The 23554-nt window shown below is 36.7% G+C and overlaps 3 protein-coding genes across 3 annotated transcripts; 1 reads left to right on the plus strand and 2 right to left on the minus strand.

Annotated features, from left to right (window-relative positions):
• Window positions 1-582: 582 nt before the first annotated feature.
• Window positions 583-6965, minus strand: LOC145133812 (uncharacterized). Its single transcript, XM_079068773.1, has 8 exons — window positions 6857-6965; window positions 5880-6053; window positions 2002-2510; window positions 1722-1806; window positions 1506-1597; window positions 1338-1416; window positions 1011-1253; window positions 583-936 (listed from the first exon to the last, which is right to left on the minus strand). Exons 3-7 carry the CDS (start codon window positions 2147-2149, stop codon window positions 1169-1171), a joined length of 489 nt encoding a protein of 162 aa, XP_078924899.1. The 5' UTR covers window positions 2150-2510; window positions 5880-6053; window positions 6857-6965; the 3' UTR covers window positions 583-936; window positions 1011-1168.
• Window positions 6966-17256: 10291 nt separating this feature from the next.
• LYK5 (Protein kinase superfamily protein) lies at window positions 17257-19566 on the plus strand. Its single transcript, XM_079066695.1, has one exon. The coding sequence runs from the start codon at window positions 17271-17273 to the stop codon at window positions 19458-19460; it is 2190 nt and encodes a 729-aa protein (XP_078922821.1). The 5' UTR covers window positions 17257-17270; the 3' UTR covers window positions 19461-19566.
• Window positions 19567-19726: 160 nt separating this feature from the next.
• On the minus strand, window positions 19727-23141 carry LOC145132051 (Ribosomal protein S5/Elongation factor G/III/V family protein). Its single transcript, XM_079066694.1, has one exon. It carries the CDS (start codon window positions 22850-22852, stop codon window positions 19811-19813), a length of 3042 nt encoding a protein of 1013 aa, XP_078922820.1. The 5' UTR covers window positions 22853-23141; the 3' UTR covers window positions 19727-19810.
• Window positions 23142-23554: the final 413 nt, after the last annotated feature.

The raw sequence follows: 23554 nt of genomic DNA on the forward strand, positions 1-23554 counted from the left end.
GGCGAGTACTGGGCATATAGGGTGTACGTTGGGCGTACTAGGCATAGTTGGTCACGGAGGTTCAATCTGGTACATTGGGCATACCAAGAGTACGTTGGGCGTACACAAGCCTTATGAAAACCCTAATATTTGGGTCTTGGACCCTATTTAAAGACCTTAACTCATTTCAAACCCTTATTACCTTCAGCCTCCATCCTCTCTAAACCTAATTTCAAAACCCTAGCCCCATTTGTGAGATCCTTGATTTTTTAAGTGACTTGGAGTGTTCTTGGTGTATCTTGGAGAAGAATGAGCTCATTAGAGAAGTGTTGGTTGCATTGGATCTTGTAGATCCAAACATTGTTCACCTTGATCTTTCTTCTGGAGGTATAAAGTTTGAATCTTGATGATGCATTTGTTAGATCTAGCTAGTTTTGATTGTTATGATATTTTGGTTACTTTAGTGCATAAAGTTTAGATCTTGAAAGTTTGTGACCTTGTTATGGATAAAGTTGGAAACTTTATCCATCTAATCATCATATTGATTCAGATCTGAAGGTTGTGGACTTGGAATTAATGGATTAAGTTGAGAAAGATGCACTTTTGGTCCCTTTGAGACCATAGTTGTTTATATGGTCTGATGCACACTCTTTACATGTTCTCCAAATTTATATACAATCGAGTTCTAGAAAAGAGGCCTTCCACACTGTCATACGTTGTTATGGACATCATCTGTAGACAGAATAAAAGAACCAGTTGACATTGATAAATATATAAGGGCAGAATTGCCTGATCCCGTTTTTGAAGGCCACTCTATGATACAATCACCAACTATATGCTTCATGGTCCTTGTGGTTTGTTAAATAAGGCTGTCCCATGTATGAAGAGCGATAAATGCAGTAAGAACTTTCCAAATCCATTTCAGACAACCACTTCTTTTGATAAAAACGGGTACACCTGTTGCAAAAGAAACAATACTACACGTCATAGGATGCCAAATGGGATTGTTATTGATAATGGTTATGTTGTACCTTACAATAAGAGGTTATGTTCCCGTTTTAGAGTGCATATAAATGTTGAATATTGTGGTTGGAACATGATGGTGAAGTATCTATTTAAATACATATCAAAAGGTGTTGAACGCGTTAGATTCATAGTTCAAAGAAATGAGGCAGCTGCTGAGAGCAGTTCAGTTCATAATGTTGCTTGTGATTTTATCTATTGCTGTCTCTATTCCTGCATGTCGACTTATAGGTCTTATTGAACCAGTGTATCTACAGAAAGTATGAAACCTGTATTAAGTAATACATTAATCTATGATGATGTTGACATCATTGATTGCGTGAATGGTTGGTTACCGGTGCATCAATAGGGTTGTATATGGGATTTGGGGGTTGACATAGAGGTGTGTTGCACTTGAAGATCCATGCCTAAGTACTTATTGAGAATAAGTTTTTAGTTTCTTTGAAAATAAAATACATCCAATTTAAAACAAAGTCGATATATTCTAGTTGAACAAATAATACCGTCTATTTTGGAAGCCTTTAGGTTGGTGATTGCAACAACCGCTGTTACAGGGAGGGGCAACATTTTTTCTCGATCGAACTTCTTAGGGCATCTGGTACATTCTTTCCAAAGGTTAATTGCAAGTTCGTCGCCACCGAAGTTGACACAGAAGATGAGGGTTAATGAAAGGATCTAAAAACATGTACATGTATGGTATATTTGCAGAGTGTTCTTACTTTCGATCAGCAAGGACCAGCAACACAAAAGGTTCTCCGTCCTTTTTTATACAGTCTTTGATTTTGGTGATGACCCCAATGAAATCTGTAGGTGTCACAATTATATATTTGTTTGAAGCTATATGTATTGCTAATAATAGTACGAAAGGAATATCATATATTCTATACTGTGAAATGGAAATGATTTTGAAATCATAACTGTAAAGAAGAGAGGACGAAGTTTCACAAATAAGAAGAATGGAAATATGAATTTAACATGATTGTAGATGTCCTTAGATACCTGGACAGTATGGTGGGGTTTCTCCTAACTCTAAAATTTGTGTTTTCGGTAGGAAACGGAACCAGCTTGTTGGGAGAATAGATGTGTCAGGTATTGGCTGGATTATGGATGCAATGCCAACATCTATGTAGAAATCTTGTTCAAGCATTTTTTGATATTCATCTAATAGAGGACATGTGTACTGATAAATGGTAAAACAGTTAAGAGATAGTAAGTATAGACTCTATATAATCTTAGTTGGTTCTTTGGCCTAAAATCTGAACGACAACTCCCTGATATCATTAATAGAGCGTGAAGTTAGTTATTTTGCTAATAAATTCTTTAGAAAAACAAAGAAAGAATACAAATTGAATTGTTGGCGACTTACATATTTGTCCACTGCAAGATACCATGTTTCATGGCGGCGGTAATCTGGCTTCCATTTCCGCAGTATCCATACCTGTAAAGCTCCTCCGACACATCCATGTTTGAGTTTTGAAATGGTTGTCATCTTCTATCCGACAGTTCTTCTAATATGCAATTGACAGTAGTTATTAGGAAGAATAATATATCTTATAGTTGGAAAGAAAAAAAACATTTGAAAGTATCATATTAGTGGAAGAGAAGAGAAGATAAGTTGAGGACATGTGTTATATGAAGATTATGTTAGCATAAATATAATAGAATTTGTGAAAAATTGTGTTTTTTGGCAACAATCTTTCTGCCAATGTGTGTGCGAGTCTTTGCCAATGAAAAAAAATAGTACCTGTTAATAAGGATAACATGTGTTATATATGGCAGAAAGATTAAAAAAAATTATAACATTGAAAGAAGTGAAGCAAGGGCAAAAACAACATTTGTTAGTTTTCCATTATGTTATCATCATAATTTTCAATTTTAGACAACAAATCTTTAAAGACAACATTTTTTGTGACATTATGCACGTTGTTATCATCTTTGCTTATCAAGACTTTAATGGAGTTGGGAAATGTTGCCCTAGACATCGCAACATAAAGCTGACCATGTGTGAACACATGTTATGGTAGGTAGACTCCTATTTTCTTAAGTGATTGTCCTTGGATTTTGTTTATTGTCAAGGCATAACATACTTTTATTGGAAGTTGTTTTCTTGCGAATGAAAAAGGTAGGTCTGGTGGATTGTGAATGAACATAATACGGGGAATGTAAACTCGTTTCCCAATACATGCGCCTGTTATGATTGTTGCCTCTATGACTGATGGGAGCAACTGGGATACAATAAGTCGTGTACCATTACACAAACCGTCCTTCTGACTAATGTTTCTGATTAGAATAATAGGGATATTAGGTTTTAAGGTAAGCAAATGTGGAGGGATGCTTGGAAACTGCAACTGATTCAAAAACTCTGTTGGATATAAACCTTCTAACTCTGACATGTATTTACCATTAGGCTGCATTGTATACGTGCTCCCGTAAATTTTTTGATGATTACATGTCATTCGGATAATGTGTTCATTAATTTTGTCTTCAACCTCGTTTGTGGGACACACAATTGCTTTTTCTAAAAGGTCAGTAGCAGATGCATTATCAAAATGCCATCTCCATATACAAAGTGTATCTAAACCTGCAGTGAGTTCTTTGAAGGAGTAATTAACAGGTCATCTGGTATCTTTACCCAAAACATATTCATTGGGTCTTGGTTGTCAGCTTCACCTATACTTCCATCACCGAATTTAAGTATCCATTCTGCAAAGTCAGTTGTCGAGAATTGAGTAAGAGGATTAGAAGGTGCATTCATCAATCTCATGTTCTCAGTTAACTTATAAACTTGAAAGGACTTCCAGAGATAATAATGAGGTAGAGTCGAAGATATGATAGCTTCCCGAGTACTTTTGACTTCATGGGTAAAGTTTGTCTAAAGTCTCCTCCAAGAAGAACGGAAATGCCACCAAATGGTTGCTGATCGCAGTCAAGAATGTCACGGAGGGAACGGTCAACACATTCAAAACAACAACGATCACTCATAGGTGCTTCGTACCAAATAATAAGCGAGGTATGTTGTAACAACTCTGCAAGTGATGTCTTCTTTTTTATGTCACATGATCTTTTATCGGATAAATCTATGTGTATCTTGAACCTTGAATGCGCTGTTCGGCCACATGGAAGGAGAAGCGAAGCTATTCCAGAAGCAGAAACAGCAAGAACCACTTTCCCAACTGATCTGAAATATGAGATTATAACAGTCCATAAGAAGGTTTTCCCGGTACCTCCGGGCCATAAACAAAAAAGAGAGATTGTTTCTTCATTTCATTTGATGTAACAACTGCTTTGTAGACAACCATCTGCTTCCTGTTTAAATGGGAGAGCATCTGGAGATGTTGTCTACGCAAATCCTCTTTGTCATACATGCTTTATTCTAATAGGAGACGGTTAGTTAGCACATTTACGGAAGAATCAGACGGAGTAGATAAGTTGAAATCAGCCAATGATCTACTTGGAGTACGTGAACGGAGCATGTTCTCTAAATCCTGCAACAGTTGTTGCTGAATTATATCAAAACGTACATCAAAACATTTGTCTGGAAATTCAAGATGAAGTTTATGTACGTAATCATCCACCATTTTTGGGTATGCAGACTCCCGCAATGAAGACGGACTGCTGACCTCACAAAAAAGCAGAAGATGACAGAAAAGGGAGCATAGCTGAGGAGAAGTCGCCCAAACTGATGCTTCGTTAAAGGCAGCCATCCATTCAATGCCATCCCCTATTAAACCAAGAGAGTTACATGCATTACGAAAAGCCCCATATAAACGGCCTGATACAGTCCGAACATCTTCATATGATGTACATTCTTTTTGGTGGCATAGCAACATCCGTAGGTAGAAGAGCTCGCCAGAAGACGGATGCACAAAAAACAACCTGCCAATTGCCTTTGAGGATTCACGAAGCCTTCGTGACCATTCTTTAGAGTCAGAATCCCATTTATAATCTTTTGGATAGTCCATGTAAGTTATATCATGCCCTGTGTGGTCACGTGCATTGCTATCGAACCACCCAATAAGTGGTGTCCTTCCAAGGGATGGATTGCTAAGCACACGATGTAAAGGCATGTCAACTTTAAAGATAACATTCTGTATATGTGGTAAGTGTACATGCAGGCTCATAACAGGTGGACGTCGGATATGAATATCAAAATTCAGAATCCTCCATGCAGCTTAATGAGGACAAACATACCGACCATGAAGGAAAGTGTTAATCTCATTAACAGGTTGAACATTATGAATTGAACTTCTCTCAACAGCTGCCTCCTTTCTTTGAACTGTGAATCTAACGCGTTCAACACCTTTTAATATGTATTTGAATAGATACTTCACCATCATGTTCCAACCACAATATTCAACATTTATATACGCTCTAAAACGGGAACATAACCTCTTATTGTAAGGTACAACATAACCATTATTAATCACAATCCCGTTTGGTATCCTATGACATGCAATATTGTTTCTTTTGTAACAGGCGTACCCATTTTTATCAAAATAAGTGGTTGTCTGAAATGGATTTGGAAAGTTCTTGTTGCATTTATATTCTTCATACATGGGACAGACTTATTTAACAAACCACAAGGACCATGAAGCATATAGTTGGTGATTGTATCATAGAGTGGCCTTTCAAAACGGGATCAGGAAATTCTACCCTTATATATTTATCAATGTCAGGTGTTTCTTTTATTCTGTCTACAAATGATGTCCATAACAACGTATGACAGTGTGGAAAGCCTCTTTTTTGGAACTCGATTGTATATAAATCTGGAGAACACGTAAAGAGTATGCATCATACCATATAAACAACTATAAGAGAAAAAAATAACCATAAGCCATAGTATATAGAAAACCATAAGCCACAGAAAATGTACTTACGTGCAACTACATCACCAAAGGTCTTATCTTCTTTAACGAATTTGATAAAGGCATCAACTTTAATTTGAAAGACCCGTGAAATTATATCAGCCCTGCTGTGAACATCACGTTGTTCGTGAAAGTTCATGAAACGCTCAATCTCTGACCACTTTCCACAGTTTGCCTCATCACCAGCTGGAACACCATATCTACGGTCAGGAACATCACTATACAAACAAACTGAGTACGATTCTAACCCAATTTCATCAACAATTTCTTTGGATGTCTTGAAGGTACGTACATATTCATTGTGAGCTGTCAAACATTGTATAAGAAGTTGAACTATTACAACATCTAACTCTTTCTTTTTAGGGGAATCAAATGCATTAAGCCTAATGGAAAGTTCATTGTCAGTGTCGTAAGTATATAACTGCAAAAATCTAGGGCCATTGTTATATCCAGGGCAAAGAGAGCCTATGCAGTGGAAAATCTGACCGGAAACCTTAACACACGTATGGGCCATGACTGTTATTAACTGCCTCATCAACATCAGCCCCAAAAGAAGTCATATAAAACATGTTGTTGTATGCACTAATGTCATCCATAAAATGACCATTCATGTACAAATGGTGAATTTCAAGAGGGGGGAGGATAAGGTAGGATAACAGAGCCGGACTTACAACATTGGGTATATGCTGGCCGATTAGCAGTAGATTGTGACGTATTTCTTTCAACAAACCAAAAAAATGCACCACAAAATTGAAAGACATGCACACAATCCCCACAATCGTACATAAGAGGGAGAGGAAGAACATCTAATCCCTCTATCCTAGGCGAGTTGCGAACAAAGCCAACCGCAGAAGAAGACGAAGAGGACGCAGTCGAAGGTAGCTTACGTTTAGGTAATTTAGGCATGAGGGAAAAAAGATGAAAGTGACCAACAATCAAACAGAGGACAAAAACAAAAAGGAAAAACCAAGAGATCGATTAACAGTTACTTGTAAAGAGACGATGACGATGGAGGGTAACAGTGCATCAACCGGCAGTGGTAAACTATCGTCGGTGGAAAACGGTGAGATGACAATAGAACAGCAGCAGAAAACGAACACGTAGATGGCAGATGCACAATTCATGACACTTGTAATCCACTATAGAATATAAAAATAGATAACAAAAAAAAGCAGAAAAGAAAAAAACAAAACAATAAAACAGCCAATCAGAGGCAGGAACGATTCACTAAGGGGCTTCAGGATTAATATTTATATAAATTATATGATTTTTAATATTATTATAAATTATATTGATTAACATTTTCGTTAGTAATTAAATCTTTTAAATTCATATAATTATACAACATAATTGTCACACTTTTATAAAATACTACATATATATGAAAGTGGCTAGCTGTTTTTATAAAAACTAGACAAAATCTCTCCCTTGTCCTCTCCTAGCCACCAAATCCCAACACCGTCATCACACCTTTTGACTTTGTATTAATAAAAATCTCATGCTTGAATATTTTAATTAAAAATCCATACCCTTCCATACACCATACTCTTAACACCAACACTTCACTCAACTCTATCCCCCTCCTTCTATAAATCTCGGCCAAGATCTCTCTCACACACACACACACAAAATTCAACTTTGATCTTTCACCCTTATATTCTCTCCATTTGCTTCAAGTTCTTCCAAGACTTTTGAAAGAGTTTAAGTAATTTTTCTTTGAAATCTTTCACATATTCAAGACTTTTTACCATCATCCTTTGTTGATCTTTTATTTACACTTGTTGCACTCGAATCCTAGAAAAATCAATACTTCATGCTCATATTTAGCTTCCAAACTCGATCTTTCGTCGCATACTCACCATCTTCTAAGAAACATCATTAGGGTGAGTTCATACCCCTCATTTTTCTACTTTTTAAATGTTTTAGGGGGGAATACAAGTCTTCTAACTATTTATTTTGGTCTCAAAATATAGTATGTTGAATATGTTTGGTTATTTTGCTATATAAGTGTTTTATATGAAAAATGTGTTATGATAAGCTAAGATTCATGTTTAGTTTGAGAAAATAACATATAAAACTCTTTCACTTCAACATCACCAACAAAAAAAATATATAATATTACTTTGTTGGTAAAATAGTTATAAAAAGGGCACCATATGATTTCTGACAAAAGGACAAGATTTTAAATGTTGTCATCACTTTCCTAAAATGACTCAAACTAGTAAGTTGTCATCACTTATTACAAAAATTGTTTTGTTTGCTTTATTGGTTATATTTAGTGCCTTAGATGTAAGAAAACTACTTGCTTCAAATATATATAACATCTTTTAGGCATAAATATGATAACACGACAAAAACACTTATATAAATTATAATAAATATAATTTATGAAACGGACAACAATGATACGACAAATATAATAATATAAAAATGATTCCAACAAATATAATAATATGAAAGTTTACATATCAACTCATTAACCTAAATTTACGCTTTGGTTGACTTTTGTTGACCAATTTTGACGGTTGTCACACACAGACACATGTGAATGGTGTCTTTGTCATCTTCTCAAGTAAGAAGATGTTCATACATCATCGAACTCTAAGTTAAATGATTCTGATATTGAATCCGACTAGAGCTTGGCGACGCGCTTCTTGTGTATATGGGTAAATCGACATTGCCATAAACATAATTTATCCAAACTATCTTTGGATTAACCAACATTTAAGATTAAGTTATCATTTTTCCTTAAACCTATAACAATTTCATAAATGCCATTGCATAGATTTGCATTAAAGTAAATATCATTATTCGTGAAAACCAAAATACTACCATTATTATTATGAAACCCAAAAGTGAAGCCGCCACGATACAATGCATGAAATGAAATTATGTTTCTTTCCATGTAAGGCGAATAGCAACAATATATTAAACTAATTGAAATACCAAAAGACAAAACAAGCTCATAATCCCCAATAACAGTAACAACAAACTTGCTCTTGTTTCCCATGATTAATTCGAGATTGCCTTGTCTTAGCTTCTTACTTTTATTTAGACCCCGCATATCAGAACAAATATGAAAAACACATCATGTGTCAAGTATCCAAGAATTAGAAGTTGAAGCTTGATGGAGTTTAATCATATACATACCCGAGGTTCTAATGCCTTTGGCCTTGTTCTTCTTGATATCTTCCAGGTACTTTGGGAAGCTACATTTCGAATGCCATTTTTCTTGGCAGTGGAAGTAAACAACCTCCTTAGGGTCACTTACTGGTGCTATGTAAGAATTTACTTTCTTAGGATTTGGGTTGGACCCTCCAACTTTTCCCTTTCCCTTACCTCTGGGATGAAAAGTCTTTTTTCTTTTTACACCACATTCCTTAATAGCTAGAATAGGGTGGTTGAGCTAGTTCTACAAGGTTTAACCATACTACCCTCGACAGTCTTTAACATGCCATGTAGCTCCATTTAGGATTTTTCCATATTGTTCATATTAAAATTCAAAATAAATTCATGGTATGAACTACTAAACTAATTAAGCACTATGTCAACGAACAAATCTTGAGGGAATAGAAGCCCTATTCACTTAAGTATGTCAAATTACCCTTTCATTTTCAACACATGAGTACTTACAAAGCCCTATTCACAACTTCGAATCGCTCATGTCAAGATTGCTCTTGGAACATTTCCTTGAGTTTATCTTTCATATCATACACCCCAAGGTTCTCAAATCTCTTTTGGAGCTCGGGAACCATGGTCGCCAACATGAGACATGTGAATTCATTTGATTGATTACGATGCCTTTGGTAATCGATGAACTCTTCAGCTGTAGTATCTTGAAAAGGCTCCTCGGGCAGATACTTATCCAAAACATATTCATTTCGTATCTAAAGGTGATCCTTAGAGAATAAATCCAATCAAGATAGTTTGAACCAATGAGCTTATCTCGTTAGAGTAGTAAGGAGTTTAATGATGAGGTAGGAGGTGGGGGGAAAAAGAACATGTGCACCTTCACCAACAAACATCTATAAGAATAAAAAAAGTTTGTCATTAGTTTGATCAATATTCTTTTTAAGATAATTATTCACTTATAAAATTATTCAATAAACGGCTAGAATCTATATTTGGCTTCAAGATGCGAAGTGGATTAGTCGAAATTACACAATGAAGTTATTTAGGTAGGCAAACTTTTGCCAATTTCAATCTCTATGAAATTCATTGATCTGTCGCGATTTATTGATTTATGTCAATAGCATGTTAATCTCTTCTATGCCCATTTAGCATTCATGATTGGATTAGATGAGGATCATGAATCCAAATGGTGAATTAACCATGCACAAATACAATGACATTCGGCTCAAGTAACACTTGAGAATTGTGATTATCATATCCTATTACGACTATATTCTCACATTAACGTGTCAGTAAACCACACACGTAACACCAACAAAATATATAATGTGACATCCCCAAATTCACGGTCATTTTAAAATTTTTATTTATGCTTATTTAAAAATTAGAGTATCATTTTTGAAGAATAATATTGCGGAATTTGTTCCCAGAAAACATGATAATGATATTATCAAAGCATTTCCGAAGAAATGTATTTTATTAAAACATTGGGATGTCATCGTCAATATAGAAATATAAACATAAACAGACCTTACATTAATTTACACTAATGATCTACATCTCCTTTAATCTCTCAGTGTAATGTATCTTCGCATCGATATCTGTGATACAAATAAACTGAGTGGGTCAGGTTGGGAAACCTGGTGAGTACATAGGGTTTTCAACCCACAATAATATAGTTAATTTGTTTCTTCACATATTTCATCTCAAACAATTAACCCGATTACCCATCCCCATTTTCTTTATTTAATCTTCCCTAAATATTTATCCTAAGGGTAATCTCCTACATCGTATTTACCTCCCATCGCCTTTGTAACATCCGAAAAATACCAGCTAAAAATTTCATTTTTAAATTAGGTTAATTCATAAAAACATCGTTACAAAACATTCATAATATTAATTTATGTCTGAGAACCGGTAACATCATAGTAAAATATTCAGAGTACATCCCAGGAAATCCATAGTGCGGAAAACATGAGAGTGTGTGATATGCCGCTACCGCGCCGGCTCCTTTCCCCTAGCTGAAGAGGTACCTGAAAACAAAACTATAAAACGTAAGCTCGAAGCTTAGTGAGTTCCCCCATAATGCCACATACCATGCAATCATATAACGAGTAACTAAGGGATACGGGCCTCGCCCACACCCATAGAGATACGGGCCTCGCCCACACTCTACTAGCTAGGAGATACGGGCCTCGCCCACACTCTACTTTCTGAGAGATACGGGCCTCGCCCACACTCTACTACTAAACCATAACATACAAGTATCACACAGACAACAAGTATAAGCAATTCTATCATACTGGCATATAACACAATCAAACTCAGCTATGAGATACGGGCCCCGCCCACGCTCTGATACTAACATATCGTCTATACGGGCCGGCCTTGGTGCCTTAGACCCGTCCCTACTGGAAGAAAACTCACCTCGAGAGTAGCTGCTGAAAAAACCTGCTCAGACTACGCCTGGCTGCCGCACCGGTAATCCCTCCGGCTGATTTGATGCCTTCCCCAGAGTAGATTTCGGATCTACCTTCACTTCTGGAACACTCCAACTTCCTCCTTCTTCTTCTAAGCTCCAAAACCTTCTTTGGAAGATCAAAATCACTCAAGAACACTAAAGGAGCTAGGGTTGTTCTCTACTGCTCTATGGGAGGAAAATGGGACGAAATGGGTGTTTTTGAATGGGTAAAATAGGGTGCAATGTCTGAAAATAGAGTTTCATCAAGACAGGTGGACTCGCCGAGTCCATATGTCGACTCGCCGAGTTCCCAGCTTAAATCCCGTGTCCACCCTGCTGCTACTCGGCGAGTCGGGACGTAGACTCGCCGAGTTCGTGGCAAAAAAATAAGAATAAAACTTAAATAAAATCATACCATGAACCCGGTGTTACAGCCTTACATCACATTTACTTATATGTTTGGTCCTAAGGACTTTTCCTAAAGATCATCGCCTACATCGCATAGACAATATTGATTCGGGGGTTACTCCCCCAATATGTGTTCAGTAAGGGTTAGAATATCATCGCATGAATATGTAGTTACAACATCGCTTGAACTCGTAATTCATCACCTACAGGTTATGAGCCTGCCGGTGTTTCCACATAACTTGTTTAGATTAGCCAGTGGTCGTTATCTATACTATGGTAGATGACTACATCGCAACATCACAAGGGTTAGAGTATCATCTCATGAATACGTAGTTACTACACCGCCTGAACTCGTTATCCATCACCTACAGGTTATGAGCCTGCCGGTGCTTCCACATAACTTGTTTAGATTAGTCAGTGGTCGCCATCTATACTCTCGTTAATGACTACATCATAACATCGCAACATCACAGGTCAAGGTTATGGCATCTCCTAATAATATCTTATCTCGCATCACCTATTTATCATCGTATATCTATCATCACCTAGTTATCATCACTTTTCTATCATCACCTATCTCTCATCACCCGTCGCTACCCAATACATATTTATAATTATATAATACTTATATTATTAAATCAGTTAAACATTATCACATAATACCTTATCTAACACATAATATTCTCAAAACAGATAATAAGCACATAAACATGTAATTATCTAGATACTTCATATCTATGTGTAAGATGAAAGTAACTATGCACTCACTTGTTAAAATGACAACTCGAAATTCGGGCAGCGCTTCGCTTCTAACAATTTTATTTTCCTTCGACAAAACCTAGTATCATTATTACTAGATTTTAGTCTAATATTTATTGCGACTAATTATTAGTCTAGATTCATCATTAACTCAAAGTCTACTTCACGATCTATCAAGTAATGAACAACCAGGTAAGATCATATCGGAGGTAGGGTCTGTTTGGTATACGAAGTATACTGTTTTGAAATCCCACTTTAAACACCTCACTAAATCACAGCCTAGACATCATCCCAGTAAGTAGATCAATCAGTATAACGACTTGGAATCACTGATAAATCTTGTTTATAGGTTCATAATAACGATAATGAACTTAAACATAAGTTATACTTAAAGTAGGGTAAGCATAACTCACTTACAAGCGGGGTTTAACGAAGAGTCGGGCTCTTCGCTGGCAGAACTTCTGATCCGAAAGCTCTTCTTCTCGGAGCCTTCTAGCGCTCCGGGACTCGCTACTAACACCTAGGAGGTGCTAGAGAAAAGGCCTAGGGACCTTGCGGGTTTGGGAGAGAATAAGATTGAAAGGTGTGATGAAATGAGAGATTTACGCCTCTATTTATAGGCTGTCTGGGGGCCTCTCACGTTGTGAGACATGACTCTCACATCGTAAGGCTTGCATAGGCACCAAGGCGACGCCTGGTGTTGACAAGTGGCGCTGAACACGGGTAAAATAGCCAATTTTAAAAAAATCATAACTTTCGCATACGAGCTCCATTTTGACGTTCTTTATATCCACACGTAGGTATTGACAAGATCTACAACTTTCTCTTGACCCCATTGGCTAATTCTCGACCGATTTTAAATTTAACAGCCTGAGAAGATTACACTGTTAACGACTGTGTAAAATTCATAACGTCTACATACGGACTCCGTTTTCGACTTTCCTTTTTATCGTTGAACTCCTATTAATGAGATCTTAAATTATCATTTAGGTTGTGTCGGCTAAAAATCGATCGATCTAAAATTCGATATCCGGGTTTTGCACTGCTATGCTAAATCTTAGAAAAATCATAACTTCCTCAAACGAAGTCAGATTTTGACGTTTTCTATATGCACACTCTCGATTTAATGTCTTTTTATAGAAAGAGATGGCACACTCTCAGTTTAATGTCTACTAAGACTTTCGTTTATATATCTAAGGCTAAAAAGTAATTTATCAAAAATTCACTTTTTACGTTACGCGACGCCGTGCTGGTTTCGTCGCAAAACTTCGACGGGTCATAACTTCTTCGTTATAAGTCGGATTTCAACGTTCTTTATATGTACGAAATCCTTGTGCCATATACTATAACTTTGGTTAAGATTTTTTTATCCTAAATAATCTTCTATCAAAAAGTCATTTTTGACGCTTATTATCTCTAAATTGACTAGCCCGATACGGGCGTTACATATAACAATATGTATTTTTCATGGATAACATAAGAATCACATTTTTACTTATTTTAAAACAAGATTTTATTTTAATACTTTTAATTAGACACATCGTCCTATCAACCTTTTTCGGTAACTCCACTCAAAACGCAAGAAGATGGTGAGGGTGGCAAGCACTAATGCTTTTAAAAACCGACCTTATTAGGGATCGAAGAAACCTCCTTAAACCTTCCTTATAGCACGAGAGTAGATGAACCTAGTTATGGTAAGACTGACAATGCGTTTAAACATACGAGGATGCAATGTTTGTACTTTTATGATATATATATATATATATATATATATATATATATATATATATATATATATATATATATATATATATATATATATATATATATCTTTGGCTTATAATTAATTAATTAAGTATTAATCAAGTAATCAAACCAATTAGAATTATGAGTTTAGTTAAATTGACAAGTTTACATGTATACGAATGCGAGGCAGACATATAAGGGGAAAATAATATTTTTCTGGGAATGAAGGCTAACCTTTTGCAGGTGGTTACTTTATCACACCATCTCGATATCCGGGTTGTGCACTGCTATGCTAAATCTTAGAAAAATCATAACTTCCTCAAACGAAGTCAGATTTGGACGTTCTCTATATGGACACTCTCGGTTTAATGTCTACTAAGACTTTCGTTTATATATATCTAAGGCTAAAAAGTAATTTATCAAAAATTCACTTTTTACGTTACGCGACGCCGTGCTGGTTTAGTCGCAAAACTTCGGCGGGTCATAACTTCTTCGTTATGAGTCGGATTTCAACGTTCTTTATATGTACGAAATCCATGTGTCATATACTATAACTTTGGTTAAGATTTTTTTATCCTAAATAATATTCTATCAAAAAGTCATTTTTCACGCTTATTATTTCTAAATTGACTAGCCCGAATGTACGGACGTTACATATAACAATATGTATTTTTCATGGATAACTTAAGAATCACATTTTTACTTATTTTAAAACAATATTTTATTTTAATACTTTTACTTAGACACATCGTCGTATCAACCCTTTTCGGTAACTCCACTCAAAACGCAAGAAGATGGTGAGGGTGGCAAGCACTAATGCTTTTAAAAACCGACCTTATTAGGGATCGAAGAAACCTCCTTAAACCTTCCTTATAGCGCGAGAGTAGATGAACCTAGTTATGGTAAGACTGACAATGCGTTTAAACATACAATGATATATATATATATATATATATATATATATATATATATATATATATATATATATATATAGGTTCAGGATCATTTGAGACCATTCTAATTTTGTGAGACCGTGAGACCAAATCTAAAAATAATTTTAAAATGCAAAATAAATGGAAAAATCCAAAAATTCTTTTTTTAAATATTATTTTCGGAACTTGAATTAATAAAAATAAAATAAAAAAAAGTAAAAAAAAATCCCGTTTTTTTTGAAAAATACATGAAATATTCTAATAGAATATTACACTGACATATTCTAAAAAATAATTTTAAAATGCAAAATAAATGGAAAAATCTAAAAATTCTTTTTTTAAATATTATTTTCGGAACTTGAATTAACTAAAAAATAAAAAAAATAAAAAAAATAAAATTTTTTTGAAAAATACGTGAAATATTCTAATAGAATATTACACTGTACATATTCTAAAAAATAATTTTAAAATGCAAAATAAATGGAAAAATCCAAAAATTCTTTTTCTAAATATTATTTTCGGAACTTGAATTAACTAAAAAAATAAATAAAAAATAAAAAAATACGTCTCACGGTCTCACAAAATTAGGCCGTCTCACATGAACCTAACCATATATATATATATATATATATATATATATATATATATATATATATATATATATATATATATTCCATCTTTCCTTTTTGGTTTGTCCCAAAATAACAGTCCACTTCTAAAAATAAATAACATTTTTACCAAAATACTCCCTCATTATTACTTAACTAACTAAGCATTTAATGGAACATTAAATGCAAAGTAAGGACAAAACTGTCATTTTATTAAATAAAGTTAGTGGTAATTAATGCTTTTCTTACATGTATACGAAATCGAGGCAGACATATAAGGGGAAAATAATATTTTTCTGGGAATGAATGCTATGTCTTAGTCAGTTGTCGAGAAGTGGTCTGAGGCATGACTAGTGGGTTGAACTTACTAACCTTTTGCTAGTGGTTACTTTATCACACCATCTCAATAGGTGGAGTTGGGAGTTAAATTCCAGTGACAACTAATCGGTCAGTTTCGCTGGATAGTGGAATGATGTGAACATGGTTCCAGTAGATGATAGAATATGAGAATGAATAATGTTGTACCTATCGAGGTTAACGTTTTGGTTTGGAAGATCATGTTGGATAAGCTTCCAGTCAAATGTAACATTGATAAAAGATGCATCTTCTCTTATGCAACATCTGTAGTCATGATTCAAAGACATTTAGTCAACTTTTTTCGTGTGTGGGTTAGCAAGAGATATTTGGTCTCAACTCATGTGACCATGAATGTTTGTCTGCAGTGACTGTAGGACATAAAACATAACCTTATGTTTGCATAGGGGATTAATCAGTACGCAAAAGTTGGCCCGAAACCCTCATTAGAAAAATTCCTTTCCGAAAAGAATATATTATCTAATTTGTACCCTAAAGAGGTGTAAGAGCCTTAAAATATATAGAAGGTTGACTGGGCTATGGCTTTGTTAGGCACACTTTGTGCGTGTGCTAACTGCTAACTTTGGCTAAGCCCAATGTTCCAGCTCATCACAACATAATGCCCTCCTTCCTTGTAAAGGATGTGATTTTGGAAACATATAAAATTTCTAGCAATTTATCATATTTTCTACTATGTATCTAATAAATTACATTTATACAACTAACTTATAGGATTCAACCAATGACTTAATGGTAAAAAATAACTTTTTCATATAAGAAGTCATGAGTTCAAGTCTCGTTAGAAACATAGATGATTATTTAGGAATACGTTAGTTAGTTTGCCGTTTAAAAAAAACACATAATTTAAAAAAAAAAAAAAAAAAAAAACATAACTTAAATAAAACCTGTATATACAAATAGCTTAAATTAAAATTAAAGACCTGATGGTTAATTTTTTAACATTTATGTTTCAATCTTTGAATTATTAATCTGTAGAAAAAAGATGACATGTTTGACTTTTAATTTTTTCGACCACCGTCTCCGATACGCAAATCGAAAGACCGCCGTCGTCAAATGGGATTCTGAAAACGCGTGCAATCTTCAAGTCTTTGATTATTCACATTTTAGAAATCGTCAATCTCGTTGTCTCATTTACTCCAATCGTTTTCCCAATTCCCAAAATTCATCATCCACTTTCAAGTCTCAAGTTCAACCCATAATGCTGTTATGGTGGTGGTCGACAGTGTTCTTGATCTGCATCCATGGATTCCAAGCTCAACAGACGTATGTAAACAACAGACAACTCGCCTGCGAGGAAAACTTTACGGAGGCCCTCGGCTACACCTGCAACTCCAGTCCGGCCTGTCAATCTTACCTCACTTTCCGGTCACAACCACCTCTCTACAACACCCCTTCCTCCATCGCCGCTCTCCTTCGCTCCAACCCTAATGAAATCGCCGCTATCAATAACTTCAACTCCACCTCCGATACCATCCCCGCCAACACAATCGTCATCGTCCCTATCCGTAACTGTTCTTGCTCCGGCGGATTCTACCAGCACAACGCCAGCTATGTACTTCAAAGCAGCAACGAGACTTACTTCAGTCTGGCTAATAATACGTACGAGGGTCTCACCACTTGCCAAGCTATGATCTCCCAGAATACCTACAACTACCGGAGTCTGCTAGTCGGTAATAACATCAGGATTCCTCTCAGATGCGCGTGTCCCACGGCCAACCAGACGGCTGCCGGAATTAGGTATTTGCTCACTTACTTGATTACATGGGGCGATACTTATACGTCTATGGCGGACACTTTCGGGGTCGATGATATTCAGAGCATTTTAGACGCAAACGAGCTCTCGCGTACTCATGTCGTCTTCCCGTTTACGCCGATTTTAATTCCTCTGACAACACCACCCACCGGAATCAACAACTCTGCAACTCCAGCAACACCGCCTGCTCCACCGGTAATCCCAGTAGCGCCTAGCCCCGGCGGTGGCTCCTCCAGCAAGTTGGTTTTCGTCGGCGTTGGAATCGGTGTGGGTTTGCTTCTAATCGTTTCCCTTTCTGGATTTCTCGTTTGGTTCTTTAGGAGGAGGAAGATTCAAAACCAGCAGAATCTCCCTCCACCCAAACACTTTCCTCCTAAAGTGATGATCCCGTCGGAGAGCAAATCATGGTCCGTTTCATCAGAAGGAATTCGATTCGCGATTGAATCATTAACAGTTTACAAATATGAGGAACTACAAAAGGCTACCGGAGATTTCCGGGAAGAAAACAGAGTGAACGGATCTGTTTACAGAGGGATCTTCAATGGAGATTTCGCAGCAGTGAAGATCATGAAAGGTGATGTCTCCGGTGAGATCAATATCCTGAAACAAATCAATCATTCAAACACAATCAGACTCTCTGGCTTCTGCTTACATCAAGGCAACACATATCTTGTTTACGAATTCGCCGAAAACGGATCACTCAGTGACTGGCTTCACTCCACGAAGAACACAAAGAACGGAAATGATTCAGTTTTGGGATGGAAACAGAGAGTTCAAATTGCACACGATATAGCAGATGCATTGAATTACCTTCACAATTTCATCACTCCACCATACATTCACAAGAACTTGAAATGCAGCAACGTATTACTAGACAGTTACATGAGAGCAAAGATTACAAATTTTGGGCTTGCAAGAAGTGTAGATGACAATGAAGATGGAGAACTTCAATTGACAAGACATGTTGTTGGAACATACGGTTACATGCCTCCAGAATACATTGAAAACGGTTTGATCACTCCTAAAATGGATGTGTTTGCTTTGGGTGTTTTGATTTCAGAGCTCTTGTCCGGAAAAGAAGCCACCACTACCACCGGAGCACCGGAGAAGGAAGAAGACAAGGATGCGGTGGTTGTAAAGCAGGCACAGCTGTCGGAGATGATAAAGGAGGTGGTTGGAGGTGAAAATGTGAGGGAAAAACTGGTGGAGTTTATGGATGGTGATTTGAAGGGGGAGTATCCATTGGAGTTGGCGTATTCCATGGCGGAGGTTGCTAGTAAATGTGTGGCGGCTGATTTAAACGACCGCCCATATGTGGCGGAGGTGTTTGTGGTTCTGTCAAAGATATTGTCATCTTCTGAAGATTGGGACCCATCTGATGAACTTGAACACTCGAGATCCCTCAGCATTGGCAGATAAATAAGATGCTATAAATCATTGTAATAATTTAAAATGTATTTTTTTTGATATGGTGTAGAGTATGTATTATGTGTTGGAGAATAAAAGATACCATTAATTATTATAATCTAACGTCTTTTTTTTTTTTTTTTTTTTTTTATACTAGAAAGCTTAATAGGTTAAAAACTTAATCTGGACAACAATACAACGCTGTTTCTTTTTTACTTAACAGAATGACTTAATGGGTTAAGCCAAAAAACATTAATTTCATAAGAACAAGAACCAACTGAATATAAGATGCCATCATTTATCGTAATGTAATCTCTGTTTTTGATATTACAAAGGTAATGAAAAAACCAAATCAAAATTTTCTAAACCTTGCGAGCCAAAGTTCTCTGTTTTGTAGCATATTGAACAACTTTTTCCTCAACAGGTAACCCCTTACGCCTCCTAACACCATCAATCAACTTTCTTGCTGTATTCTGTAAAACACTTGAACCATCTCCAAATTCTTCTTTTTCTTCTTCTGTTTTGGGTACAAAAAAGGGATCTTCAGGAACTGCTTCCCAATGACTAAGAACAAGAAGAGCACTCGAAGCACCAGAAGTCCATCTTCTCAACTCATCAGCAAAACCAAAACTTTCTGCAACTGGAACATAAGCATGAACTGTAAACAATGGAGATCCTTCCTGCATTTCCTCCTTCAAGATTCTAGCTCGCCTACGTGCAAGAACAGCATACATAGCTCCTAAATACTCTGTTGGTGTGTTTAATTCACAGAAATACATCCCTTCAACGATTCTAGGGTTTTTCTGAAGTAAAGCTGCTTTACAAGCTTCTTTTACAGCAGTCATAACTTGCCCTGAAAACACCCCGTATTGATCTGATTGAGATTGCTGATGAATGGCTTCGGTTTCACTTTCAAATGGGAGAATCGAAGCTTCTATCATGAATGCTAAACCCCACATTGGTTCATCACACAGTGGGCCCGCTGCAGTGGCTACTTGGAACCCGGATAACACACTGCTTCTCAGACTCTTTGCTTCTTCAATCAGTGATTGGTTCTCGATTTCAACTTCATCAAAATTAGAAACCTCTGTGAAGCCTAATCTTTCAGATACATAAGGAGAGCTTCTTATCAGAACAGAAGAATCTGTTTCTTTTGTGGTTGAATCCGGAAGAAGCAGCATGTTGGGACCCACTTGTCTCGGCCCTAATGCCCAGATTCTTTTTAAAAGATTCTCCCATAAAGTTTTATTCTTTTCAGCATTTTCATCTGAAACTTCACTCTCTATTGCATCCCAAATGCGTTTCCTAAGTGCTTCAACTGGATGATCATCATCTTGACCTCCCATTGTTTTCACCTGTATTGCTTTACCTGCTATGATAGCTTCTAGAAGGTCTGAACTTTCGTCTAGTAACTTAGTAAGTGCATCCGGAAGTTTCAAAATGTGGACACGAACTGTACACCTCCCATTTGGTGTGGCTCTTTCGATAAAATTAGAACTCCCACTTAAAGATTTTAGTTTCTCAAAAGGGTTTAAAGATTCCCCTTCAATGGTTTCTCTAAAAGACACAAGAGGGGGTGAAATTTCAAGATTTACCTTTGCGAACCTCTCTTTCAAATCTTTAATGCATCTTTCAAGATGAACTTCACCTGCAGCAGCAAGGACATGTTCCCCTCTAGCAGACACACTCACCTCTACAAAAGGGTCTGCACGGTTTAAAAGCCTAAGCCCTTTCATAAGTGCAGCCATGTCAGCAGGATCAGAAGGCTCGATTGCAACTTTTAGTGTTGGTGAAACCTGGAATGTCATACTTGAAAAAGGCCAACAGTTCTTTGTTGATGAAAGAGTAGCACTTTTTAATATATGTTGACCTAATCCTCTAATGGCAATCACATTCCCTGCTCTAGCAGATGCCACTGGTATTAAGCCTTGACCCATCATCAGATACAGTGAATGCAACTCAGCTTCTTGAATATGCTTCTGCATCGAATCTGCACCTTTAAGTGGATCATACAAAGCTGATAATACAAAAACCTTCTGGCCTGAATGAAGAACCCCACTAAAGATCCTGGCAAATGCCAAGAAGCACTCATCAGAATCTCCACTTCCACTTTCGTCTGTATAATTACTCAAGAGATCACCATTTACGTCTCTCTGAGGTAGCATTTTCATAGGAACTGCAAACATTTTTGATACAAAAGCAACACAAGGAGAATCAGGTTGTGAATCGCAAGCCTCAACTGATTTCCTCACGAGTTCAGCCTCTGCAACCACATCAGAATCACCAACAGAATTATCCAAGATTTCTCTTTTAGGGAGGAGGCGGGAGACGCGAAAGGACTGTGCAGCAATGGGGTCTGGCATATGTTTAACCACCATTGACAAAATAGCATCAGCCAAAGGAAGCCACCTGCTCATAACAGATTGAAGGACATATTTAGGATCTTTGTGCTGCAATTCACGAGGAGGTACAGATAAATGAAACGATTTGATTAGCTTCTCAAGTATCCCTTTATCCCCATTTGTATCCAAGGCTGCTTCATAGACTTGCCATAGTGGCTCAAGCACAAACTGCACAAACATAGGGCGAGCTTTACTTCCAGCAGACAGTCCCTTCTTACCCACAATCATCTTTGTTTTTGGAATGAAGTATCTAGGACCCCATAAAGCCTTTTGCAAAATGGAAGAACTAGCACCGAGTTTAGAAGCATAAAACTCTGCGAATTCACAAATGCTAAACCCCCATCCATCCAATGCACAAGCAAACACAACATTTCCCTTTTGAGGTTGAAACGTGTCTTCTTCATCATCCTCTATGAGCTCCTGGTTTTCATCACTTACCTCACCAGCAGGGCCAGCAAGAATTGAATCGACATCTGATAAGTACTTTTCTGATTTGTAAGTACTAACTATGCTGTTTACTTCATGAACGATTCTTTGGAGACGATTATAAGCCTCCAAGGGACTCAACTTCAGCTCAACAATTAACCTATCAATCTTATTCAAAACCAAACAGGGTGTAAGTTTTTCGATCCATGCTTGGCGCAAAACAGCATGTGTCTGAATGTGAACCCCTTCAACGGCATCTACCAAAACCAAACCGCCATCGCTCAAACGTGAAGCAGTAGAAACTTCACTACAAAAGTCCATATGGCCAGGCGAATCAATAAGGTTTATCGCATAGCCCTTGTATTGAAGACCAATTGAGGAACTCTTCATGGTTATCGCGCGCCTTTGTTCTTCGTCTAGATAATCCATAAACCGAAGGCGACCAGCTTGTTTGGGATGGAGAACCCCACCTCCAGACGAGGCAATCAGGTGATCAGCAAGAGTAGTCTTTCCATGATCAACATGAGCAAGAATGCATATATTCCGGATGTTCCGACAATCATAAGAATCATCCATCGAAAGTGTAATAACAAATTAACAACGCCTCTATCTGGAATGACCAAATTGAATAGCCCAATTGCAAAGAAAAGGATGTGGGGATGAGAGGGTTTTTGCGGAAAGTAAGGTTTTGAGGGGTAGAGTTGATTAAAAGACAAAAGTGTTTTCTGGGGGTTTTGACTGAAATGAAACGGCGACGAGAAAACTAATGAGAGCTTGTGGTGCTGAAAGCCTTGAAGGGCATAAATTAGGGTTAATATTCAACGCAAGATCAAGGCGGATTTGATTTCACATTTGGGATCGGTGTTTGATTTTCGATTTGGACAATAACATGGTGTAGGGATTGTTTTTTTTAAAATAGCTTATTTATTTATTGTTTTTTTTATGACAATAAATAAAAAAAATATTTGGCTATTTTTTTTTAGATGTTGTTTGTTTTTTGTCGGTAGATCTTCTTGATTATTTTTGTCTGCGTCGTGCTGACCACGCACAACATTAGTCTTCGTTGTTTGTTTTTTTTGAAGACTGCAGACCTAAAAATGTCTATGCGCCCTCTTCTTGGTGCAGATGTGGACCAGAGTCTAACATCTTTAGACATCTTCTAGCCTAAAAAAACACATATATCTTTATTTATTTTTTAAGTTTTTTAAATTTATACCTATTCAAACTTTATTAATGATAAACAATTAAAAAAAATTGATACTTAAAAAAAAAGGTTCG

The sequence above is a fragment of the Lactuca virosa genome, chromosome 8 (assembly GCF_052849685.1).
Source record: "Lactuca virosa cultivar CGN04683 chromosome 8, Lactuca_virosa_CGN04683_v6, whole genome shotgun sequence".
Taxonomy (NCBI): Eukaryota; Viridiplantae; Streptophyta; class Magnoliopsida; order Asterales; family Asteraceae; genus Lactuca; species Lactuca virosa.

What these genes read in the sequence shown, in the direction of transcription:
- LOC145132051 (XM_079066694.1), bottom strand. Translation starts at nt 22,852, where the DNA reads ATGGATGATTCTTATGATTGTCGGAACATCCGGAATATATGCATTCTT.
- LYK5 (XM_079066695.1), top strand. Translation starts at nt 17,271, where the DNA reads ATGACATGTTTGACTTTTAATTTTTTCGACCACCGTCTCCGATACGCA.
- LOC145133812 (XM_079068773.1), bottom strand. Translation starts at nt 2,149, where the DNA reads ATGCTTGAACAAGATTTCTACATAGATGTTGGCATTGCATCCATAATC. An exon ending in CTGGTCCTTGCTGATCGAAA is followed by an intron (nt 1,598 to 1,721) that starts GTAAGAACACTC and finishes AGAATGTACCAG; the next exon opens with ATGCCCTAAGAAGTTCGATC. An exon ending in AAAGGCTTCCAAAATAGACG is followed by an intron (nt 1,417 to 1,505) that starts GTATTATTTGTT and finishes ATTCTCAATAAG; the next exon opens with TACTTAGGCATGGATCTTCA.